Raw genomic sequence first — 20900 nt, 5'->3', positions numbered from 1 at the left:
TGGTAGGCTACTGTTGTAAGTCAATAATTAATATCAGAGTACACCACAGCTGTTTGAATTTCATTATTTTATAAATATAAACAAAGGTAATAATTACAACATGATATCCATTATAAAGCGTTACTTGACAAAAATAACAGTTGTTAATAGACAATAGGCTTTTTCTGGAGTGCTTTAGAATGCAAACAGGACACAAAATAACCAAAATACAAAACTTAACATATTATGTTATCCTGTAGTTTGTAAGTCAACTCAACCCAGTAAAACCTCCTTGGATAAATACCCCACCAAACATTCAGTGAAAATAAGTAAATTCAATACATTCAAAGCATCGCTTCCATAGAATCTCTCTCTCTCTCTCTCTCTCTCTCTCTCTCTCTCTCTCTCTCTCTCTCTCTCTCTCTCTCACACACACACACACACACACTCACACTCTCTCTCTCTCTCTCACACACACACACACACACACACACACACACACACACACACACACACACACACACACACACACACACACACACACACACACACACAGGACTCAGTCTTGATGGACTGTTTGAGGAGAAACTACCTAAAGATCTCAATGATGGAGCTCCCATCACCCGCCTGCCCCCCACACACAGTTACAGTTCTGTCTCGTCGCCATCCCCATCCAGGTAATACTCATCATCAGTTGTGGAATCACAGTCAGAACTGGACTCCTCAAACACTGACAGGTTGACGGCGTAGCCCTTGGATGGCAGGTGCCCTCTCGGGGATGACAGATTCTCTTGAGGAGAAGTCCGACTGCCTGGAGAAGATGAGCTGGGGCCCTTTGACAAGCGCCTGGGGCTGTGCGACATAGGAGGAGAGGGTGGGGGAGTAGGGTCAGAGTCTTTGTCCCACGGGAAGGAAGTTTTCTCCAGATTTGCAGGACTCCAAATGCGTTCAGGTGATCTGTTGCTCTGTCCGATTTGAAGGGAGGTGTATTTGCTGCTGTGCTTGTCGTCTGGCGTGCCTAAGGCCTCCAGGGTCACAAGGTCGTCCAAGCTCGTAAGGTCACTGATGCTGCTTGCCCTAGAGCTTGACCTTGAGATTCGTCCAGGACCCGAGGGTCTGCTGGACTGCACACTGTTGACAGAGAAGGAACGTTTCTGGTTCAGACCGTACTTAATGTCTGTTTGAGACGACAACAGTCCCAGACTTGGGTGCAGTAGTCCATCTTGATCAAACGCATTGCTGGAGAGGCCGTCATTTTTCGATTCAGACAGGGATGTGGTTTTTGTCCTCCTTGGCTGGCTTGTGCTAGAAAAATTCTTCACACTGTCTGTGTCAACCTTGTAAAAATCCATGAGATTGCTGAGGTTGGAGGAACCTTTGGCCTTTGTCCTCCAGTTGGCTGGCAGGGTGGCATACTGGTTGACGTAGCTGGTCCTATGGCTTTGGTTCTGATTTTTAGTGTTTTGCTGCTCCCCCATTTGTGGTACCTTAGAGAGTGACTCATCTCTCTTGTTACCTTTTGGCGGTTTGGTTGATACTTGGTCTGATATTACCAGACCCGGGCTTATCATGTTTTTGGAGACTGGAGAGTTCAAGGTAGAATCTTTGAGTGACGGTTGGACCCCATATTTCAATGTCTCTCTGTGGTGCAAACATGGGTCTTCAGTTTTCAAAGCTGCTTCATCTTTGTGTTTGCCACTCAGTGGTTGTCTATACTGATCCAACATCACATCAAATGGACTTCCTAGCGATTTTTTCTTGGGTCTCTCCAGAGTCTGTGCACGGGGTTTGTTTTCCTTGTCATGAGAGGAACTGTCTCTCTGTGTCTTTGACAGGAACAAACTCCACTTCTGGTCCTGTGCATCAGTCACATCCTTGCTTTCCTGTTTGCGCTCTGTTTGAGTGCTTCTCACCGAGGGATCAAGCTGCTGAGTCTTTTTTTCTGTCTCAGGACGGATTCTGGATACTTGTTCAGCAGTGTCATTTCTTAGCATTGTCCTCTTGTCATCCTGTAGTTTCAACGCCTGTGTCCCAGTTTCCAGAGGTGACCATAAAAGTTGAGAAGGGGATAAGCTTTCAAGGCTTTTAGCATGTGACATGTGCTGTGTGGTTAACACAGTCTGCGTAGCAGTTGGTCCCTGATTAACATTCCCCTGCGTCACTATTGGCATAGTTGATCTTTGCTGTTGCTTCTGCATTGCTTGTGTTGACCATAGGTCAACGGCTTTCGGTTTCTCCTCTGAGAATTTTAGCAGGAAATAAGGCGAGTGAAGATAAGGCGATACTGGTGATGTGCTGCCCACCTCCCCGGTTTCTAATGTGTTCAGCGTGCTGCCAAGAGAGGAAGATCTCTCCAGCCGGTGGGGCCCAGGTGAAGGAGAGGCACTACTACTGCTGGGAATGTACCATGAAGAGCGGAGGCTTTCGTAAGGTGAGGAAGAAGTCATGGGGGACCTTTCTTTCTCTTTAGAACTGTAGGGGGATCCGAGAGTGGATCCCGAGACTGGGGTTACGGGAGAGTCTGTCTTTGAGAGAGACCTCAGCCTCTCAGTTGAACTCAAGTCGAAGGTGAACTGTGAGGCTGGGCTGGGGAGATGTCTGCTGGAGGTTTCAAACCCTGTTCTTAGGTTTCCATTTGGCTCAGGTTTGGAGAAGTTTCTGATTGAAGATCCGCTGTCTTTTGTAAGGTTCTTTCTCTGCACTGGGCTGGAAATTTGTCTGCTGGAAGAGTCGAGCACCTTTGACAGGGTTTTGCTCTGTTCTTGTGGCAGCGGTGGAGATAGTTTCCGAGAGAAAGGATCTTCTCTTCTTTGAGAGAGCAAGACTGAGGAGTTCGGTGCTGGAGAAGTGGGGGAGGCTGGACTATGTCTGAGGGAAGAGTACGTGATCGGAGCACAGATACCTCTGGGTCTGGATGGGGACAAGGAATCTGGTCGCTCAACTGTATCTTGAGTGAAGGGTGACTGATGTATGTTTGCAGGAGGCTCCTCCACCTTCCTTTGCCACGAAGGGAAGGAGGAAGACCTTTCAAGTGGGCTGTGAGTTTTCTCAGGTGAGAAGAGCGGATTGTCTGTGATGTTTGAATCTCTCATGAACAGAGGCCTTGGGCCGGTTGCAGTGCTCTCTTGTACTAATGGAGTTTTATTTGTGGAATCTTTTAACAGCAAAGGTGACGAAAGGTTGGGTGACGGACGTGACGCTGTGAAGTCTACCCTGGGGGACACAGGGGTGATGAGCTGGGGACTTACAGCTGGTGATACACTCCTGTTTGACCTGCTGGACAAAGACGGCACATCAATTGTCTTTGAATGCTGTGCCACATAGCTATTTGATTTGCCGTATATGTTGAAATTGGCTAAACTTGGAGGACTCCGTAGTGCCATCTCGTCTGTTTGGTGGTGAGACAACGTGTTCAGATTGAGGCCTGTCTCATACGGTCTGGAAACACCACCGTACATGTCTGAGGAGTGAGAGTGAGAGCGTGAGTGTGAGTGTGAGGGCGTTCCTGTGCCAATGTTTTCTTTAGACAACATGGTCCCAACCCTGTTGTTATTGTTCAGAGTGTCAGCCATGTTACTCATAGTGCGTCTCACTACAGGGGTGTGAAACGTTTTGGCTTGCTGCAGAGTCTCCCCCTCAACAGTATGTTGCCGCCTCAGCATGGTTCCTGGGGTGGGGCTGAGAGGACTGTTTTTGGTAGCATTTAGGACATTGCTGTATTGCCGTGAGGTAGGAGACAGCCCTCTGTCAGTGCTGCAGGAAGTAGTGTTGTAAGTGGATGAGCTGCTGTTGTTGTAAGTGGATGATGTGTTCATGTGGAAATTGTTGTTGTTGGGATACAGAAACAGGCGGGGCCTCAAACCCTCGCTGTGTCGTTCCTCAGAGGATGAAAACGGCAAAGGACAGAACTCTGTGCCCCCCTTCGGTTTGTTTATGGTATTGTTGGGCTGAGATGACCTTAGTTGTTGGTGTTGTTGTTGCTCTGGCTTCGCCCTGTTCCTCTGCAGTGTCGCGAAGGAAAGTGGCTGGGACATGCGATTCCCCTTCTTGTTGTGAGCAGTGAGGGAGCTGGTTGGGGAGGATGGCGAGCCTGTGCTTTTGGAGCTGGCATTCATTTTCCTGAGGGAAAGGAGGAGGCTGCCAGTGGTTGGAGTTGGAGAAGATGAGTTCATATCAGCGGAAAATGGGTTAGTTGCCGTCTGACCATCCGTCCGTGACCAGCGCAGGTCCTGAGAATGGGGAGACACCGGCCTTAACACTGTGTCTCCCAGTGAGGTTAGGGGATGGGCAGGCTCGGTTTTGACGTCTGCCTTTCCTCCCGTCATACCAGCAGAGTAAGCCCGTGAGACACGTTGCTTCGCGGGCTCACGGTTTCTCAGGTTAAAGAGATTGCTCCCCGTCAGTGAGCCAATAGAGCTGCCACTGGTTGACATGGAGTGCGCATTCTCCTTATTGCTCAACCCAGGAAATACATCTCCAGTTTGGGGCTTAGGCTCTCCACTAATCGGTTGCTGGGCAACATGACGAGCGAAGAGACTCAATGGTGTAGGGACTTCCTGTCCCCTTCTTTTCACTTCCTGCCCGGCAGGGTTGCTGTTGCCACTCACATCTCCACCACCCGGTCTCTGTTTCTTGGACCGAGAGCTCCAGTTGGGAACAAGTGCTGTCATGACGGAAGACGTGAACATGTCTGGGGGAGAGTCAACCTCGCAGCTGTGCTCCAAATCAGCTGCAGAGTTAGAATTAGAGTTAGAGTTCGAGTCAGGACTCTGTGAGTAAGGAATAAGGGTTTCCTCTTTGAGCTCTAGAAGCTTGCATACGATTGGTCGACCCCCACTGCTGACCTTTTCACCCGAACCGTTCTGTTCGTCTGTGTTCGTAGGCCCCTGTTTTTTCTGGTTCCCGGACACCAGAAATTTAGTGACCTTAACGTGTATGACCCTCGCTTTGTTTTGCGCAGGAGGGGCTTCTGGTTCTCTGAGTCTTTTTAACGTGACAGGTTCCTGTGTCCCATCTGTTAAATCCTGAGCAAAGGGGTGCGATCCAGACGCACTCTCTGATTGAGTAGATGCTTCCCGTTCATTCTCCAAATGCGATGGCACCTCTTCCTCAGCAGTGTGTCGGGCCAGTTGCCCGTCCAGACGGTTGTTTTGTAGAGGCTCTTCTTTAGTCACCTGCCAAGGGAGAGAGTACATAAAATGATGTCATGTTTGTTTTAAATGACGCAGCGAGGTGTAATCTGTAAAAGCAGTTATAAAAGGCGGTAGTCATTTACAGCAGTGCGTAGGCACAGACTGAGAAGCGTTTTAGTGGGTTAGACACACTTAGTCCACTAGGAGGAAGAGATGGTATCTCTTGCAAACACAATCTCAGCCCTGCCTTCGCATGCCGGCCCACTAAGTAAACACACTAAGATGGAAAGTCTTTTGGCGATGAGATAAATGCTTCAATCGTGTCAACAAAATAAGGGTCTAATCTTATCTATGAGTTTGACACACACAACAGATTTTATGACTTTCCTTTTGTTCATATTGCCATAGGAAGGAAATGGAAGCACATTTGGTTAAAGATGTTCAGAATAATTGATTTTATGGAGCACTGTTTAACAAAGGTGTTCCCAAGAATCAGCGATAACTCACCCCTGTTGTAGTGTATGGTTCCCTCACTCCTGTAGGACTGCACTCCCTTAGTAGACAAAGAACATACAGCACATCTTAGTAAAAAGAACACCATAATCAACTATGCATGAGCGAAAGAAATTATAACAAAATGTAACAAAAATATATATCTTTTTTACATCTATTCTAGGTCATACCGACATAAGTAAATGGGTCTCTTGTGCAACATGTTTTCACCCCAGCATGCTGTAAGCATTTTAAAAGCTACTGATGATTCCACTGGTGACTTAAAAATCCATCTAGACAAACGAGAAGCTCTGCATTCCAGCCTGCTGTGGGCCATAAAGTGTCAGCACACAACAACACAGCGCAGCTTCAAAGCCACGCTCAAGTTCTAGGTCATGAACATAGGACATCTGTCAATCAAATCTGTATTTTGTGTGACTTGTGCATGCTGTTGGAAAAGAAAAGTAATTAACACGTCCATCCATACCCAAATATTGGGAGAAAAGGAAGGGAAGGAAGGGACGTTGGTGCTGCTTAAGATCTGACTCGGACGCATGCCTGACTGATGGCTCATAGTAGACTGCTCATAGACTTCCGTATTTGGACATGGTTAAAATATGTGGTGGTGAAGAGTAAAGATCCACCTTGTGTTCTCACGCGAGGAAGTCTAGGTCACACGGTGATGACAATGTCCAAAGGCCTTCTGGCAACACAGAGCCAGGTGCCATGTGTGAGGCTGAGCGATAACATAATCTGATCATGGCAACCTAGCGGTATGGCAACCTGCTAGTGCTTTGCTAGGCGAAGACTGCATTCTAAAACGTTGAATAAATAAATACATATCTCTGTGGTGTAACAGTAATTGTGAATGTGACTTTTTTCCTTCCTCGTCTCTCCCTATCTCACCTCTCCCTGCTATACTGGTTCTTACTAATGGTGCGCTGTCAAGTGGGTCAGCAAGTCCATTTATGTAAGCTGACAGACACCTTAAAATCCTGTAGGATTAATAAACGTTACTCTAGTCTACTCTCTAATTGACTTCATTTGTGTGCAATGCTGTACTGTAGCGGTGTCAGAGAGAAGTGGCATTTATCCATTCTGCCACACTCCATTGCTCATGGACATTAAATCAGCTTCATCTTGTGTGAAATGCATTATCATTCATCTACACTCATTAATTGATGAGCTGATTTTGATACGCTGTATGAATTTCGAAATAATTTAAAATATAGCTTACTTTTTATTGAGGTTTGTATCGTTTATTGTTGTTTGCCTTTGTGTTGAACACATGGAGGGACGATTATGTAAAATCATGTGCACTATAAATAAGTTTAAACTAAAATAACTTCAATGTTGGTTCCTCCAACCATCATTTGATGTTTCATTTTAACTTTCTAAAAATCTGCAGTGTAAGTCAAGCTCATTGATGATAACTTTTGAGATCGAAACTAAATTAGGCATGTGTAATTCCACTACATATGAAGGGTTTATTTGCAAAACGGTGTATCTCCATTTTTTGACTTTTGCATTTTATTATTGGAAATGACTGTTCGAAGGTCATATCACCCATGTGTGAATTCCTACCAGTCAAATATTTTGAGAACATACTTTTTTAAGCTATATAAAATGCATTTTGTAATGCATTTCAATGGAAGGCCCAGTTCAAAAAATTCAATTTCCCAACATTCTATAAAATGGAGATACACCGTTTTGCAAATAAAGCCTTCATATGAAAACTTTATTCACCAGAGTTATTTTCCAAACTGTCAAACCAAAACATGCCCATCAGCAGATTTCCGTTTCAAACCGTAACGTTCACATGTGTTGAAAAAAAGAAGAAAAAAAAGCCCAACTTCACTGGCACTATAATTGTCTACTAATCTCTCCACAAGAAAACCTGTTCAAGCAAGCGGGCGAGTAGGGCAGAAATTCACTGCAAATAAGCCCTGGCACAGCACAGGAACATTTACGTAATAGAGCAGAGTAGAGTGAGGCAGAGGGAGGGAGGCAAGCTCACCTGAACTCCACACCTGGGGCCGCCCGGTCTTGTTCTGCTGAGGTGTGGTGGTGGTGGTGGTGGTGGTGGCGGAACGCTGAGCTGAACTGTGATGGGGGTGTGTCGGGAGATTTATCCAATTCAATATCACCACTGCTACTGGCTTCGTTAGAATGCACACTTCCATTGAAGAAGTCTGGGGGAGGAAGAAATACAACAGAAACGTTAACAACAATCAATTTCCTTATATGTCTTTCTGTATTGTTCAGCGCACACCATTCCACCTGAGGAATGCATCACGGTTCCATAAGTGGAAGGAAGAAACATTAAATATATTTGGATATCTTACAAGGATAAACAAATAAAAAAACAATTTGTTTTCCTGTCATACTAATGTTGTAATAATGTAATTCCACTATTACAACATGTATATGACAGAAATGATCAAGAAATGAACAGCAATGATTTTCACTTTGTTTACCTTTTTAGTATATCCACTTAGTACCCACCATTTAGCCTTTCCCACAAGGAGAATAAGAACACTACTACAACATTGTGACATTACTACAAAATTAAAGACATAAGTTGTAATTGCATTACCAAGCAATTTTGGCAGGGTTTTGTGCACACCTTTACTGTTAAATGAGTCACTCACTGTTCCACCAGTGGAATGGAAAACCTTTGCTACTCTATTACAACATTAACATGACATTGCGAACATTCTTCACTAGTGCATTACTTGGTTATGCAATTCTGGTGACTGCAAAATGAAAACAGGTGCTGTGTCTTACGCTGTTAAATAAATCTGACAGACTTTCCGCATTGCAATTGCTCTCATCTCCACAGATGAAATATTTGCATAAATTATTTGGCTATGCATTGTTTGTCACTTTACATGTTCTTTTAAAGGCCAACTTCACATAAAACCCGGTTTTACCTGTTCCTATTGTCAAACGGACTGTCACCCATAGCTACACAAACATCCAAGGTCCCATAGTGGGGCGTCACCTCCCCTTGGCGCGTTTCCTAATTTAAATAAATTATGCAGTTTCTGGAGCGAATAAGAAAAGCCCTTCTCTCGTACGTCACATCGAAACGGGGCGTTCCTAATGCAAATGAGGGGCCAACCCACCCCCAACCTGCCCTCCCCGCCCTCACCAGAGCCCTTGATAAGAACCTCCCCCCAGAGGAAGTTGTTGAGAGATTGAAGACCCGCGGTTCTGAGAAGCTAAGTAAGCTAACTGTTTATTAGCATGGCAGAACATACTCGTTCGTGTGCAATTTGTGGCACTAAAGCATCGACATCGATGCATTTCTTGCCCAAAAAGGAGGATGATCGGAAGAAATGGCTGGAGTTCATCTATGGGACATCACAACCAGCTAAATATAACAAGACGCTAGTGTTGTGTTCCACACATTTCCAGGACAGCGACTTCACTAACATGGGGGAATATAGCCGTGGCTTCGCTACAAGGCTGATTCTACGACCTGGGTCAATACCATCACGTAGAACAGGCACCAGCCCACAAGCGGTAAGTCGTGGATTATGAAGTTTTGCATCCAGTGTTTTGTTACAATAGGCTAACAACATGCTTGTTTCGTTCTGTGGCAGCCTGATATGGGTAGAATTAGAGCTACATAGCCACAGCCACTGACTGGCGTGTGTCTAGCTCCAGTTCTGTATCAGCACGATAGTGACCAGGCTATACAAAAAAAAAGAATGTTTTATGCAACTGAACCCTTTTTTGAGCTACTGAACTCAGATTAATCCGCGCAGTACACCGGAGTGTGTTCAAACGAGTAAACAAAACAATTGTGTTTATTTTTCGCCCCTTTGCCCTGGCTTTGAACGTGCTTCTTGCTTACTAACACGCCCAATTTGCGTTTACCTGTTGTATAACGTTATACTCCTCATTCGTTTATGTTTCGAAGTCACGAAATGGTGGCAAAGCTTTGGTTAGTATAGGTATTTTTGAACTATCGGGTGATTGGCTTTAGCTGCCGCGCACCGAGAGTACAATCACTGTCTCCAGATTGCCATTACGGATGGTCGCGCAGGCACTCGAAGATGGACGCAGCTGTGCTCATTTCAAGGGTCATTTCCAAATAACACACGCAGACATCCTAAGTGTCCATAAAGTTCATTGAAAGCGACTCCCCGTTGCCCGCGAGTCAGATAAAATATCCCTGGTTTTAGACTATGTAGCCTACGTTTTTCCAATTGGCAATGCGGGACAGAGAAAGATAATTACTTGTGCGCCCTGCAAAAGTCCCAGTAGAAATCGCAGGCAGATGTTCTATGCAGACTGGACGATATAAAGCACACTAATATACACGCCTTTTAACACGAATGCCGTTCTGATTGTCTGAGGTGTCAAGGGTCGATAATCTCCCTGAAATGAGTTTTTGGAACTTTGGATGTCTGCACAAGTGTACCTAGTTTCTAAACCTGTGTTTCTAAAACTGTTCCAAAATATTCACCACAGCTCACCTATGTGTAATTGCAGTCATTGACACATTTGTTATGCTAATGCTTTGGGGACCCGTTTTCTTTCTGTCTACAGAGCACATCTCAAGTACTGAGGCCACCCTTTACCCATGTTGCCACTCAGACAGACCGACCTCGCCGTTCGACGCGCACTACTCAGGTGTCAATGCGTACATTAGGCCCTCACATGAGAAGCAAAGGTTTGTTGTTTATACATTACATTTTTGTTTCAGTTTCTGTATATTTCATTTCTTTCTTGTGAGGCAGATCATTATGAATTGAAGCAAAATGCTATTCCAGAATGTGTAGCTACTGGTACTTGCAGTTACTATAGGCCCTACTATACTGCTCCTTTCTGTATGTTATGGCCAGTGTTAGGCAAGTTACTCAAAAGCTGTAATGCATTACGGATTACATGTTACTGTCTTTTCCAAATCCCTTACACTACACCATTGCTATATTTACACTACTTTTGCATTAATTTAGTTACTCTCATAAAAAGAATAGGCCAAGATATAGATCTGGTCATTTATTGCAGTTTGAAGCAATCTCATGAGGCATGCATTTTTCACCTCCAACCCCGGAGGTGTTTTTGGCAGCATGCAGACTAAGAACTTCCAGGTTCAGGAATAGCTTCTTTCTGGCCCACCACACTGTATACCCCTAAAAAACAGGTCATTGGAATGCATTTGTAATTTCAGTTATTTAATATTGTAACTAAGTAACTATTACAGATCCCCCCCCCCCCCTGTAGTGCCTTGCATTACTGCAATACAGCAAAAAAATGCAGTAATTAATTACTTTTGTAATGCATTACTGCCCAACACCCAGGTTATGGCATTGCAGTATGTGAAAGTGTGTAGTGTCTTCTGTCAGTAACACACATTTTGTTGACTGTAGAAGTCCAATTTGATTGCGACATCGACGCAAAGAAGTGTGAAAGCAAAGGAGTAGGCACTTCTGATGCACCATGGGGCCCACCATCCTCTACACCCATAAGGCCCGTTCAACATCGCCCATCTAAAAGACCTCGGGTGGAGGAAGAGGAGGAGGAGGAGGAGGCCACCACCAGCGCTGCTGCAGCTGCTGCTGACGTCACTGACACCCTCTCATTACCTGATCCTGATCCTCACGATCCAACATATGACCCTGCTGCACAGTCGATGACCACGCTAACAGAATCGTCACAGCTTTCGTAAGTGCTTCTGCATGTTCTCATCAGACATTAAATACACACATTTGTATTGAAGAGTTTATTGTCAAAACTAATGTTCTCTCCCCTTCTCTTTCTCCGTCATATCTGTAATAGTGACAGCTTCTCAACATCAACAACTGGTCACAACCGACAAAAAATACATAGTTTTTGAAAAGAATATCATGGAACTCTTCCAGCGCTGTCCAAGGTGCAGCAAGTCACCAGAGTTGAAAACATACAGGCGAGGAACATTTTTATCCATCGACCAGATCTGCCACCACTGTGAGTTCTTCAGACATGGAAGAGCCAGCCACTAATTAAGAGCACACCAGTAGGCAACATCCAACTGTCAGCAGCCGTATATTTCAGTGGATCATCATTCTATCAAGTGCAAAAGGTAAAGTATACTTTTTTTATTTCAACACCTTATGGATTTTCTGGTGTAGTTTTTGAATAACTTTTTCATAAGTAACTCATTGCTTGCGTAATGAAATAATAAAGCTTGTATTACCCCATGTGGCAGGGTTTACCAAACTAGCTGCCTCAGTCTTTTATTTTATTCATATATATTTTCATTTATAGATGTTTTCAAGCCATGCGCCTCCAAAACATCAGTTACTCAGCATTCGGAGGCATGCAAACCGTTTCCTTGAGCGGCAGTGATTCACTCATGGCACCAGCTTCAAGACACTGAAGTGGAGTCTCTGAGGCACAAAAAAGTCAAGCTTGGCGGGGACATGAGGGCAGATTCACCTGGTTAGTTCTTTCCATCTGTCTATCTGCACACATCATGTATAACTGTTGCAATACGGACCCAAATGTGTGATGAAATTTGAATAACAGCCCTGTTTTGTATTTTAAGGACACTGTGCCAAGTATGGAACTTACAGTCTTATGAATCTGGAGACCAACAGCATCATTGACCTTCAAAACTAGTACAGGTTTAGTGGGCACTTGTGTATAGAATGATGGACATTTTACACAATTCCGCATTGCCCATTATCTGCTCTGCTTTCACTCTCACTGACATTTCTTTCTCTATAACTCAACACTACGTCCTAGGCAATATATATAAGCTTTGTGTTAAGTCAATATATACTTCCTTTCTATGTGTTCGCAGAGCAATGAAGTCGGTGGGAGCCACAATATGGAGAAAGAGGGACTCACAAGAGGACTGCAGCTGTTGGAGTCGAAGGGTGTGGCTGTGGACTACATTGTCACAGACCGTCACCCCCAGATCCAGAAGTTCCTCAGAGACCGCAAGATAACGCATTATTATGATGTGTGGCATTTGGAGAAAGGTCCAGTATCCCCCCTTATGGGTTACAAAGTGCATTTTTAATTCCACGTAGGATTCTCATATGTATGACCATGACAAGCAGGGGTGGATTAATGAACAGGCCTATGAGGCTTCTGTGTAGGCATAATTACCGTTAGGTGGGTTCAGCATTTAAAGTTGCGCTTTTGGGCTTATAGTAATCTCTGCATAGCATCATGTGCGTGGCCATGTGACACTCATTTTGTCATCTCAACATCCCAAATATGAGGGAGTGAGTCGGGTTGCCATTCCTTGCCCTGAAATTTATAAGAATGCAGGTAATTGCATCTAAAAACACAACATTTTCACCGACACCCCCCTACACAAATTGTCTACCCACCCACAGCACCCTCTGGCAAAAATGTGTTGCTGTCCCTCTGCGCACACACTGCATACGTTTAAAGTTCTATAGCACCCGAACTCTCTAGCATGGGGGACTGGGGTGTATCATAGTGTCCCATTACCTGCTAGCTGTGAGCACTGTGTGTAGTTTTCTTAGCATGTCTGATTAGCAGGGTCAAGGTATGGTTTTTTTGTGGGGGTATGGGGGCCAAGACGGTGTCTGGCCCAGGGAGCCATAACTTCTTAATCTGCCCCCGATGACAAGTGTGAAGTACACTAATACCTCTTGTGACCCTCAGGTCTGTCCAAGAAGGTGGCAAAAGCAGCTAAAGAGAAGGACTGTGAGGTGGTGAAGAAGTGGCAACGAGGGATCAGCAACCACGTGTACTGGTGTGCAACATCCTCCTCCTCTGGGCCCGAAAAACTTGCCAAGTGGAAATCTGTGATGAACCATATGCAAAACAAACACGAGCACGACAACCCGATCTTCCCGAAATGCCTCCACCCTGACCGCAAGAAGTGGTTTAAACCAGGTACTTATTGTTATACTTTTATTATGAACTCGCCGCATGTTGTGACAATGCCTTTTGAAGAGATATTTACATTGCGCTTTATCTTTTCAGGTACCAAAGCCATACAGAGGATGGAGAAGATTCTTGTTAACAAGAGGGTTCTCAATGATGTGGAGAAACTAAGCTCCCGGTACCAGACGTCAACTCTGGAAGCCTTTCACAGCCTGATGTTGCGGTTCACACCCAAGAATGTGGTCTTTCCTTTCATCGGAATGCTGTGCAGGTACTATATGTTTGTAAACGCCAGCCTTTTCAACATGTTTGTAGTAGTGCCAGTGACACGAATAGCAATGTCTATATCTTCCAAAAAGAAATGTGTTTTCCTACTCGTAAAGCATCGTTTTGCTATGGTTATGCTCAATTGAGGTCACAGGGCCACTAACCATATGCTTCTTAAATTTCATTTACAGACACTATCTGGCAGCACTTCACTTCAATGAAAATGCAGGGCGGACCCAGGCAAGAACCACAAAAGGAACCTTGAGATACAGCATCCACTACCCCAAGGCCAAAAAGGGAGGATACTCTGTGAAGCCAGTGAAGACAAAAGCAACATACCGTAAGATATTTCACAATTGTTTTAATCTTTTCACTGAAAAGTTACATTTGTAACAAATTATTTTTTTACAGGATATACATATTTACACTGAACAATATTTCCCAGGTTACGTGCACAAGATGATGAGTCTGTTGTTCGAGGAGGTCATCCCAAACCCTAAGCCATACTTGGAGGAGCTGGAAAAGATTCCTGTTCCGAATCCCCTGTCCTCAGCATTCCACCACCCTCCACTGGCAGAAGCTGTAGAATCCTACAGATCCCGCTTCAATCAAGGGCAGCCCTGAAGCCTACATACTGGCCCTCCGTGTCCGGAAACTCCTGTCTGATGCGCCGAACGACACATGCCGGGATGACAACGCGGACTTTTCTCCCCAGCACCAACTGACGAAGCATCTGTAGGCCAGATGCCGGCATCGTCTGGAAGACAAAGAATGTTGTATACAGCGTTTGTCAATGTTGTGCCTTTGCATTTTTTATGTAACATTTGTAAATAAATTGCACAATTTCTTACAGGAGCCCCCGGTGTTATTTCTTTTTCATAAATCACTGTGCACAGATATGTATGTCTTTCAGTCTGGAACAATGAGTAATGATTAAAAAAATAAGTAGCGATGTGTAGTGTATGATTTGTGTGTTTTACAATAGAAGTGACTGATTTTACTGCCACTTGAACAGTGCAGTGAGTATAGTACAACTACAGCATGCCTGTGCACACCGTTTTAACTTTGAAGATTTACAGAACGAGTACCTTTGGTAGCCTCTCACTCGCAGGCTTCCGTGGTCTGTCCGGAAGTCATTGAGGGCTTTCTGCAGTGCATATATATTTAGGCACACAGGTTCCAGTCCAGGGTGTTGGCACATGCAGGCAACAGGGGTGATGGTATCGGTCAGTCTTGTCATTACCTAAAAAGTTGAACATGAATGTGTATAATTTATCAACGACAAAGGCTACCCATCATCACACAAGTGCAGAGGTGTCCAAAGTAAAAAAAAAAAAAAAAAAAAAGATATGTTTTTGGTACCTATAACACTAGCACATGGCATAACATAGTTGTTACACCATTTACTCCACTTCACCCAATGAGAGACAGTGATGTTACTGAAAAACACTGAAACCCTTTTGAGCCAACCGTTTGCTGATCATAACGGAAGTACATGGATCTGCTTGCTTACTAAGACAAGTTACCTCTTGTGTTGGAAATAAACAGTTTATTTTTCATTTATACTTCAAAAATGTATTCTGCATAAGCATCAGAGTATGATGCATATTGCGCACCAGTGTTGGGCAAGTTACTCAAAAACGAATGCATTACTGATTAGTGATTACATGCTACTTTGGCAGCATGCAGACTAAAACTACCAGGTTCAGGAATAGCTTCTTTCTGACCCACCACAATCCAGGTCATTGTAATGCATTGCAACTTGAGTTAATAGCATTGTAACAAAGTAGTAAATGTTACAGCTTTTTGCCCTGTAATGCCTTACATTACCGCATTACAGCGAAAAGTGATGCATTGTAGTAGTTCGTAACTTTTGAAATGCATTACTGCCCAACACGGTTGTACACACAAGCTTTTGAGCAAGAGATGAAATGTCTATCGTACCTGGGGAATCTCACGGCAGCAAATGTTCTCCTCCTCCAGCGGCATTCTTTCACAATTGTCGCATGAACACCTAACAAACATGAATGGTATTAGACAATTTCTGTCTTCATATTGGTGTAATATTACCGAACGATCATTCTGTGTTGGTGAACTGTTATCTGAAGACAAGCACACTACTTTAGAGGAGGAATTAAGCAGGAAGACCCTTTCTGGTTGTTGTAACATCAACATACTAAAAGATTACAAAGACAAAACGCTTACAGAATCAGAACTTGGTCACAACATTGTTTATTATTATTAGAAAGCATAGTTGAAAGCGATTGTTAAAACGCTAAGCATACTTGTAATAACACGACAAGAACATATAATAAACATTGAGATTACCATTCCGAAACGTTCATCGTCAAACGATGAGGAATCGGTTCCTCCTCCACCTCTCCATCGTCCTCTGACTCAGGATCATATATATATGGCTGTATCTCTGAAGACATGTTGAGATTTTAGTCCAAAAAACAATGTTTTCCAGCAGACGGACCCAAGTACCGGTAGGCTAAGCTAGCTAACAGCTTGTAGCTTCCCAAAGTTGTACATAGCGCGAGCGGGGGAGGCGGGTTCATTCATTCATGGGAGGGAGCCAATCAGAGAGACCTCATTATCACGTCATGCATATTCATGAGAGGGAGCCAATCAGAGACACCTACTTATCGCGTCACGCATATTCATGAGGGTAAGCCCTGAAAGCCGGAAAACCCTGTCGTTTCTGAACAAGCCATTTTTCCGGCCCTAAACACCAGCTTGAAACAAAATAACCACAGCGTTTTTTTAAACGGGACCAACGCGTAACACATTCAATAACATTGGGGAACACGGCAATATTAATGAAATAACGTTGAGAGGCGATCTTTAAGTGCTCATGAACAACGCAACGCATACCCTTCCCTTTCTATTTGACCTTTTAAAGGTGCATTTTCTGAAGTCTTCATGCAATGTCCCTAAAGGCTGTCATGCCCACTGATATATATAAAAGTATTTGCATGAGACAGTGGGGCGGCCGCACCTGCTCCTGGCCTTACCTGTATTTGTGTGCTCGTCTGCGCTGATTGACAGCTGTGAGAGAGGAGAGGCACTGTAAGGATTATTCGTGTGGTTCAGTTGGCTCTGCTGATGCCTCGTCTCCACTCCCCTGACATCCCATAGTCTGAAAGGGAACAAGAACACATGGCGAGATCAAATCAACTGACGCAAATACTGACAAACTGTTCCTAGGGTCATGGTTTTTGTGTGTGTGATAACTGCTCGCACTAAGCCTCCCACATATGGGCTTGTATGCAAAGTCGTATAAAGTGGAAGTAGAGGTGCTCACACACATGTAATTACAACACTAGTAGCATGATATTACATGGTTTAAACGTATCTAATATCATACTGCTAATGTTGTTATTACATCTGTAAGAGTACTTCTACTTTATACAACTCTGCTTGCATGTCTAAGGTTCCAGTCCGGCCCGGTTCATTTCCCAACCCTACACTGTCTATCTCCCCTGCCCATTCCCTGTCTCCTTTCTCACCGTCCTGTCACACTAAAGGCACAAAAACAATAAAAGCCATTAAAACTAGCTGCTGATGCATCAAGCTACCATATTCGGAAAGAGAATATCACATGGCCACATCAAATTAGGCATTTGTGTTTCTTCGTACTGTTGTCAACGCTGACACAGACAACCTGGTCCCAGGGTCATGTGTCTTAGTTTTCTGTTTTCCAACACGAATGTGATGGCGGCCGATCAAGCGACAGGACAGTTACCCTATTTTGAAAGGGAACATATGATCGGATCAATGTAGCCCCTTAAAGCGACAGTTTGGTCAATTTCAATTTCATGTTGTATTGCTCACGCTACCCTTGACTTGTCAGTACCTGGTGATGTCACATTTTTCGGCTCAGCCCTTTCCGAGATATGAGCAATTCTAATGGGGGCAGCGTTTGTTTACATTTTTAAAAAATGAAACATAGGCCAACTCCAAATATTTTCCCAAAAGGTACTGCTGTTTGCTAGTTGTCTGCTGATGTTTTATAACCTTTTGGATGTTTTTGGGAATAAATAAAAATGTTTTTTTTGAAATGTAAACAAAGAGCTGCCCCCATTACAATGACCAGGATCTCGGAAACGGCTGAAGAAAAAAAAAAAAAAATCTCAGGCACTGACAAGTCCAGGGTAGTGTGAGCATTACAACTGCATGTTGAAATTGACCAAACTGTCCCTTTAATGCACGCCGTACCCCCTGTGGCACGCTGTAATAGGCATTGAAAGTCAACTACTATAGTACTACACTACTATGACAGTGCACAGGGCCTTTAGTAATACTTTACGACTTGGTCATTGCCATTCTGGTAACAGCTAATTTATAATGCGGTGTCTTAAGGGGTTAAGCCTTTTTGCCCTGCACTGATGCCAAGAGAAAAAATATCCACTTCTAAAACAGAAAAGCATCAGAAAAGCTATCAACTGATACACAACATGATCCTCCTGGGGTCATGTGTTTTCAATTTTGTATTTGCAACAACAAACGTGATAGCAGCTTTGGCCAAAGCTAAAGAACAGTTGCCTTATTCTGCAAGGCAACACATGATCAAATCAATTCATTTTTCCCTCCCTTCGCTGTTGCCAAATACTCATACACTTGGCTGTCCAGTGTCCACTGACACTGACAACCTGAGGCTTGGGCCATGAGGTTTTTTCCCCACAACAACAGATGCAAAATAGACTGAAACATCAAGCCACAGCACAGCTACCTTTGAGGTAACAAATTGATATTCAAACCTGTTAAGTTTGCATATTCAAACGCTGACAAAAGATACCAACCAAGCTGTCACAGTCAAGTCAATGTTTAGCTCACACTGTTGTGCCTGGTGTTGGCATTAGGCCGTCAGCAGCGGAGTTGCCAAATTCCTTTTAATCATTACTCTCTCTGCTCTAAACTTGTTAAAACATATCCAAAGTCATTATGCAGCAGAGCGCTTTAGCTCAGGAAAACATGAACATAATACAGTGGTGTTTATAAGCCTCAGAGGAAGACCATGTTGCTCAAGATTTAACCTTTAGGGAAGACAGCAAACCGTTTTCATTATCCTACAAACTGACTACTTGCAGAGAGGGATTTGCACAGCCAGCTTATACAAATCTCCTCAGGGTAACCGAAACACTCCGTAGGCCTATGAATTTTAGCCAAGACCTCAACATGTCAAGGTAATTCAAGGCCAAATCCAAAATGTACACTGACTCACTACTTCTTGTACTAGTAGGAAACAAAACAATGCAATCCACACCCTAGTGAACTACAGTGTGCAGTGATTGAATGCTTGAACATTTCACACACATTCCATGTTATTTTTAAACTGGTAACAGCAGCTGTAGACATAACTCAATATAATTCTATATTATAGTATAATTCTGCACCAGATTAAGTCTCCCCCATGGGTTAGATACACCAGACAAGCAACAGCAATTTGTTTAATAAGAAAGTGTTTTTATTTTTCTACTATAACAATAACAGCTTATCCCAGCACTTGAGTTGTATTGGCTTGGCACAGCTGTCAAGTAGCTGTTGGTTACATAAAGAGGGTGTTGTCAGTTTGGGTATAAAACTAAAGAACTTGGCATCCACTTGTTAAAGCGCAAGTGACGCATTATTTGGCTTTGGTGCGTAAAAGTTGTTTTGGAAGCCTATTTACAGCGACGAGTTTCTGGTTAACTTTTCCATCTGAGCTTATGGGCAATCTAACAATATCTTACATACGGTATATTTCGTTTAATAATTAGTGCTATACCACTCTTCCCATTAGGCTACCACTTGGCCACTGGCGGGACGAAGAAGAATAAATCAGGTGTGGAACGTCCAATACGCACCATGGTTACATCCGTTCAGAAAGTTAACACGAATTTAGGGAGTTAAGTAAGTCGCCAAAGGGTAGCTTTCCTTTAAGTCTTGAATACTTTAGAATATGTTTGATTAGCCTACGGACGATCTACGACGACCAAGTGGCCTTAAGAAGGATTAGTCACGGTCGATATGCTATTGTCGCTTTCATTATTCGCACCTACCTCTCTCGCTGAAAGGCTTTCCCACCAAAGTCCTTGTGGCAGAGGATAACTGCAGCTGGGATGTTCACCTCTCCTTTCTCCAACACACGTATGAATTCTCCAGTTGACATTCTACTGTAGGCTTAGCTGCACCTTACAGAGCTTGTTCGGTCACCTCCTCGCACAAGCCTTCGGGCGTGTTTTCCCCACGTCATGGGATGTGCTTCTTTGAAAAGAGTTGAATAGTTGGAAAGATCACGGTGCGCATACAATTGTTGACTACTTGACCTGGAGTATGATGTCCATCCGTACTCTACTCGTCCGCAATGGCCAAGCCAAGGGTCGGCTGAACGCAGATCTAGAGCCTGATTTCCGGTTAATGTTGCGCAAAAACATGGATGTACTTTAGACTGGGAAGTTTTGTTCCAGAGGAAAATACTATCTTATCTAGGACACGAGAAAAGAGTTGCCGCGGTTGTGAAGACGTTCACGACAACGCCGAAGTTTGAAGTAGCCTATCCTAGAAGTTGATGCTTGTGATTGTGGCGAAAAGAGAAGACCGACATTCCCCTGTAACCATTTTGTCATAAACATTTCCTCACATTTTCCACAATACGCCCCTATGTCTCCAGTAAACCATTACATGACTGCATGGGCCTGGTTCCTTTGAACGGGTAAATGCAATTTCCCATCTTGACGTCGGAGGGCGGTGTTGTACAAGGAGGAACACTGTTATTGTCAGTGAAATTATCCATGTGGCATTCCAGAGCGCATGGGCCTAATAATGGAGGCTGCGTTTGGTGTAATGTAATAACTGTACAGACTACATGGGCTACTAGGCTGTTTTCTTGTTTTGTTACAGCTCTTACAATATTATTACTGTTTACTAAGGCAGACTACTTGGGAATGCCCATGGTTTCATTTGGATGCTGCCAACCATTTTAGAATAAAAGCACACAGTCTCTTGCAGGGGATTCCACATTTAATTTGAATAATGTAGGCCACATTATGTGTGCAAATATAACTACATAATCATCTTCATCTATTAACTCGCATCATTTGGAGCTGTCCATTTCATTTCAGGGAACAGTTGGTCTTTTATGACAGGGACAAGGCCCTTAACCCCCCTACTCAAGCAAGGCAG

General features: G+C 43.8%; 1 protein-coding gene and 1 long non-coding RNA gene across 2 annotated transcripts; both read right to left on the bottom strand.

The window, feature by feature from the left end:
- Nucleotides 1–503: 503 nt before the first annotated feature.
- Nucleotides 504–20382, bottom strand: zmp:0000000991 (mucin-2). Its single transcript, XM_063207390.1, has 5 exons — nt 19778–20382; nt 16751–16875; nt 7621–7795; nt 5619–5664; nt 504–5153 (listed from the first exon to the last, which is right to left on the bottom strand). Exons 1-5 carry the CDS (start codon nt 19885–19887, stop codon nt 624–626), a joined length of 4986 nt encoding a protein of 1661 aa, XP_063063460.1. The 5' UTR covers nt 19888–20382; the 3' UTR covers nt 504–623.
- LOC134455993 (uncharacterized) lies at nt 14444–16578 on the bottom strand. Its single transcript, XR_010036217.1, has 4 exons — nt 16062–16578; nt 15678–15747; nt 14822–14976; nt 14444–14490 (listed from the first exon to the last, which is right to left on the bottom strand). It is a non-coding gene; the product is annotated as an uncharacterized LOC134455993 (long non-coding RNA).
- Nucleotides 20383–20900: the final 518 nt, after the last annotated feature.

This window comes from Engraulis encrasicolus, chromosome 9 (genome assembly GCF_034702125.1).
Source record: "Engraulis encrasicolus isolate BLACKSEA-1 chromosome 9, IST_EnEncr_1.0, whole genome shotgun sequence".
Lineage (NCBI taxonomy): Eukaryota > Metazoa > Chordata > Actinopteri > Clupeiformes > Engraulidae > Engraulis > Engraulis encrasicolus.
The sequence above is the reverse complement of the archived record's forward strand: the minus strand, read 5'-3'. Positions and strand labels throughout refer to the sequence as shown.

Excerpts from the sequence above, each read along its gene's own strand:
- zmp:0000000991 (XM_063207390.1), bottom strand. The coding sequence starts at position 19,887 with ATGTCAACTGGAGAATTCATACGTGTGTTGGAGAAAGGAGAGGTGAAC. Across the intron at positions 7,796-16,750 it reads AGACGAGCACACAAATACAG|ACTTCTTCAATGGAAGTGTG; the intron begins GTAAGGCCAGGA and ends TTCCTCCCCCAG. Across the intron at positions 5,665-7,620 it reads GCCCCAGGTGTGGAGTTCAG|GGAGTGCAGTCCTACAGGAG; the intron begins GTGAGCTTGCCT and ends TTGTCTACTAAG.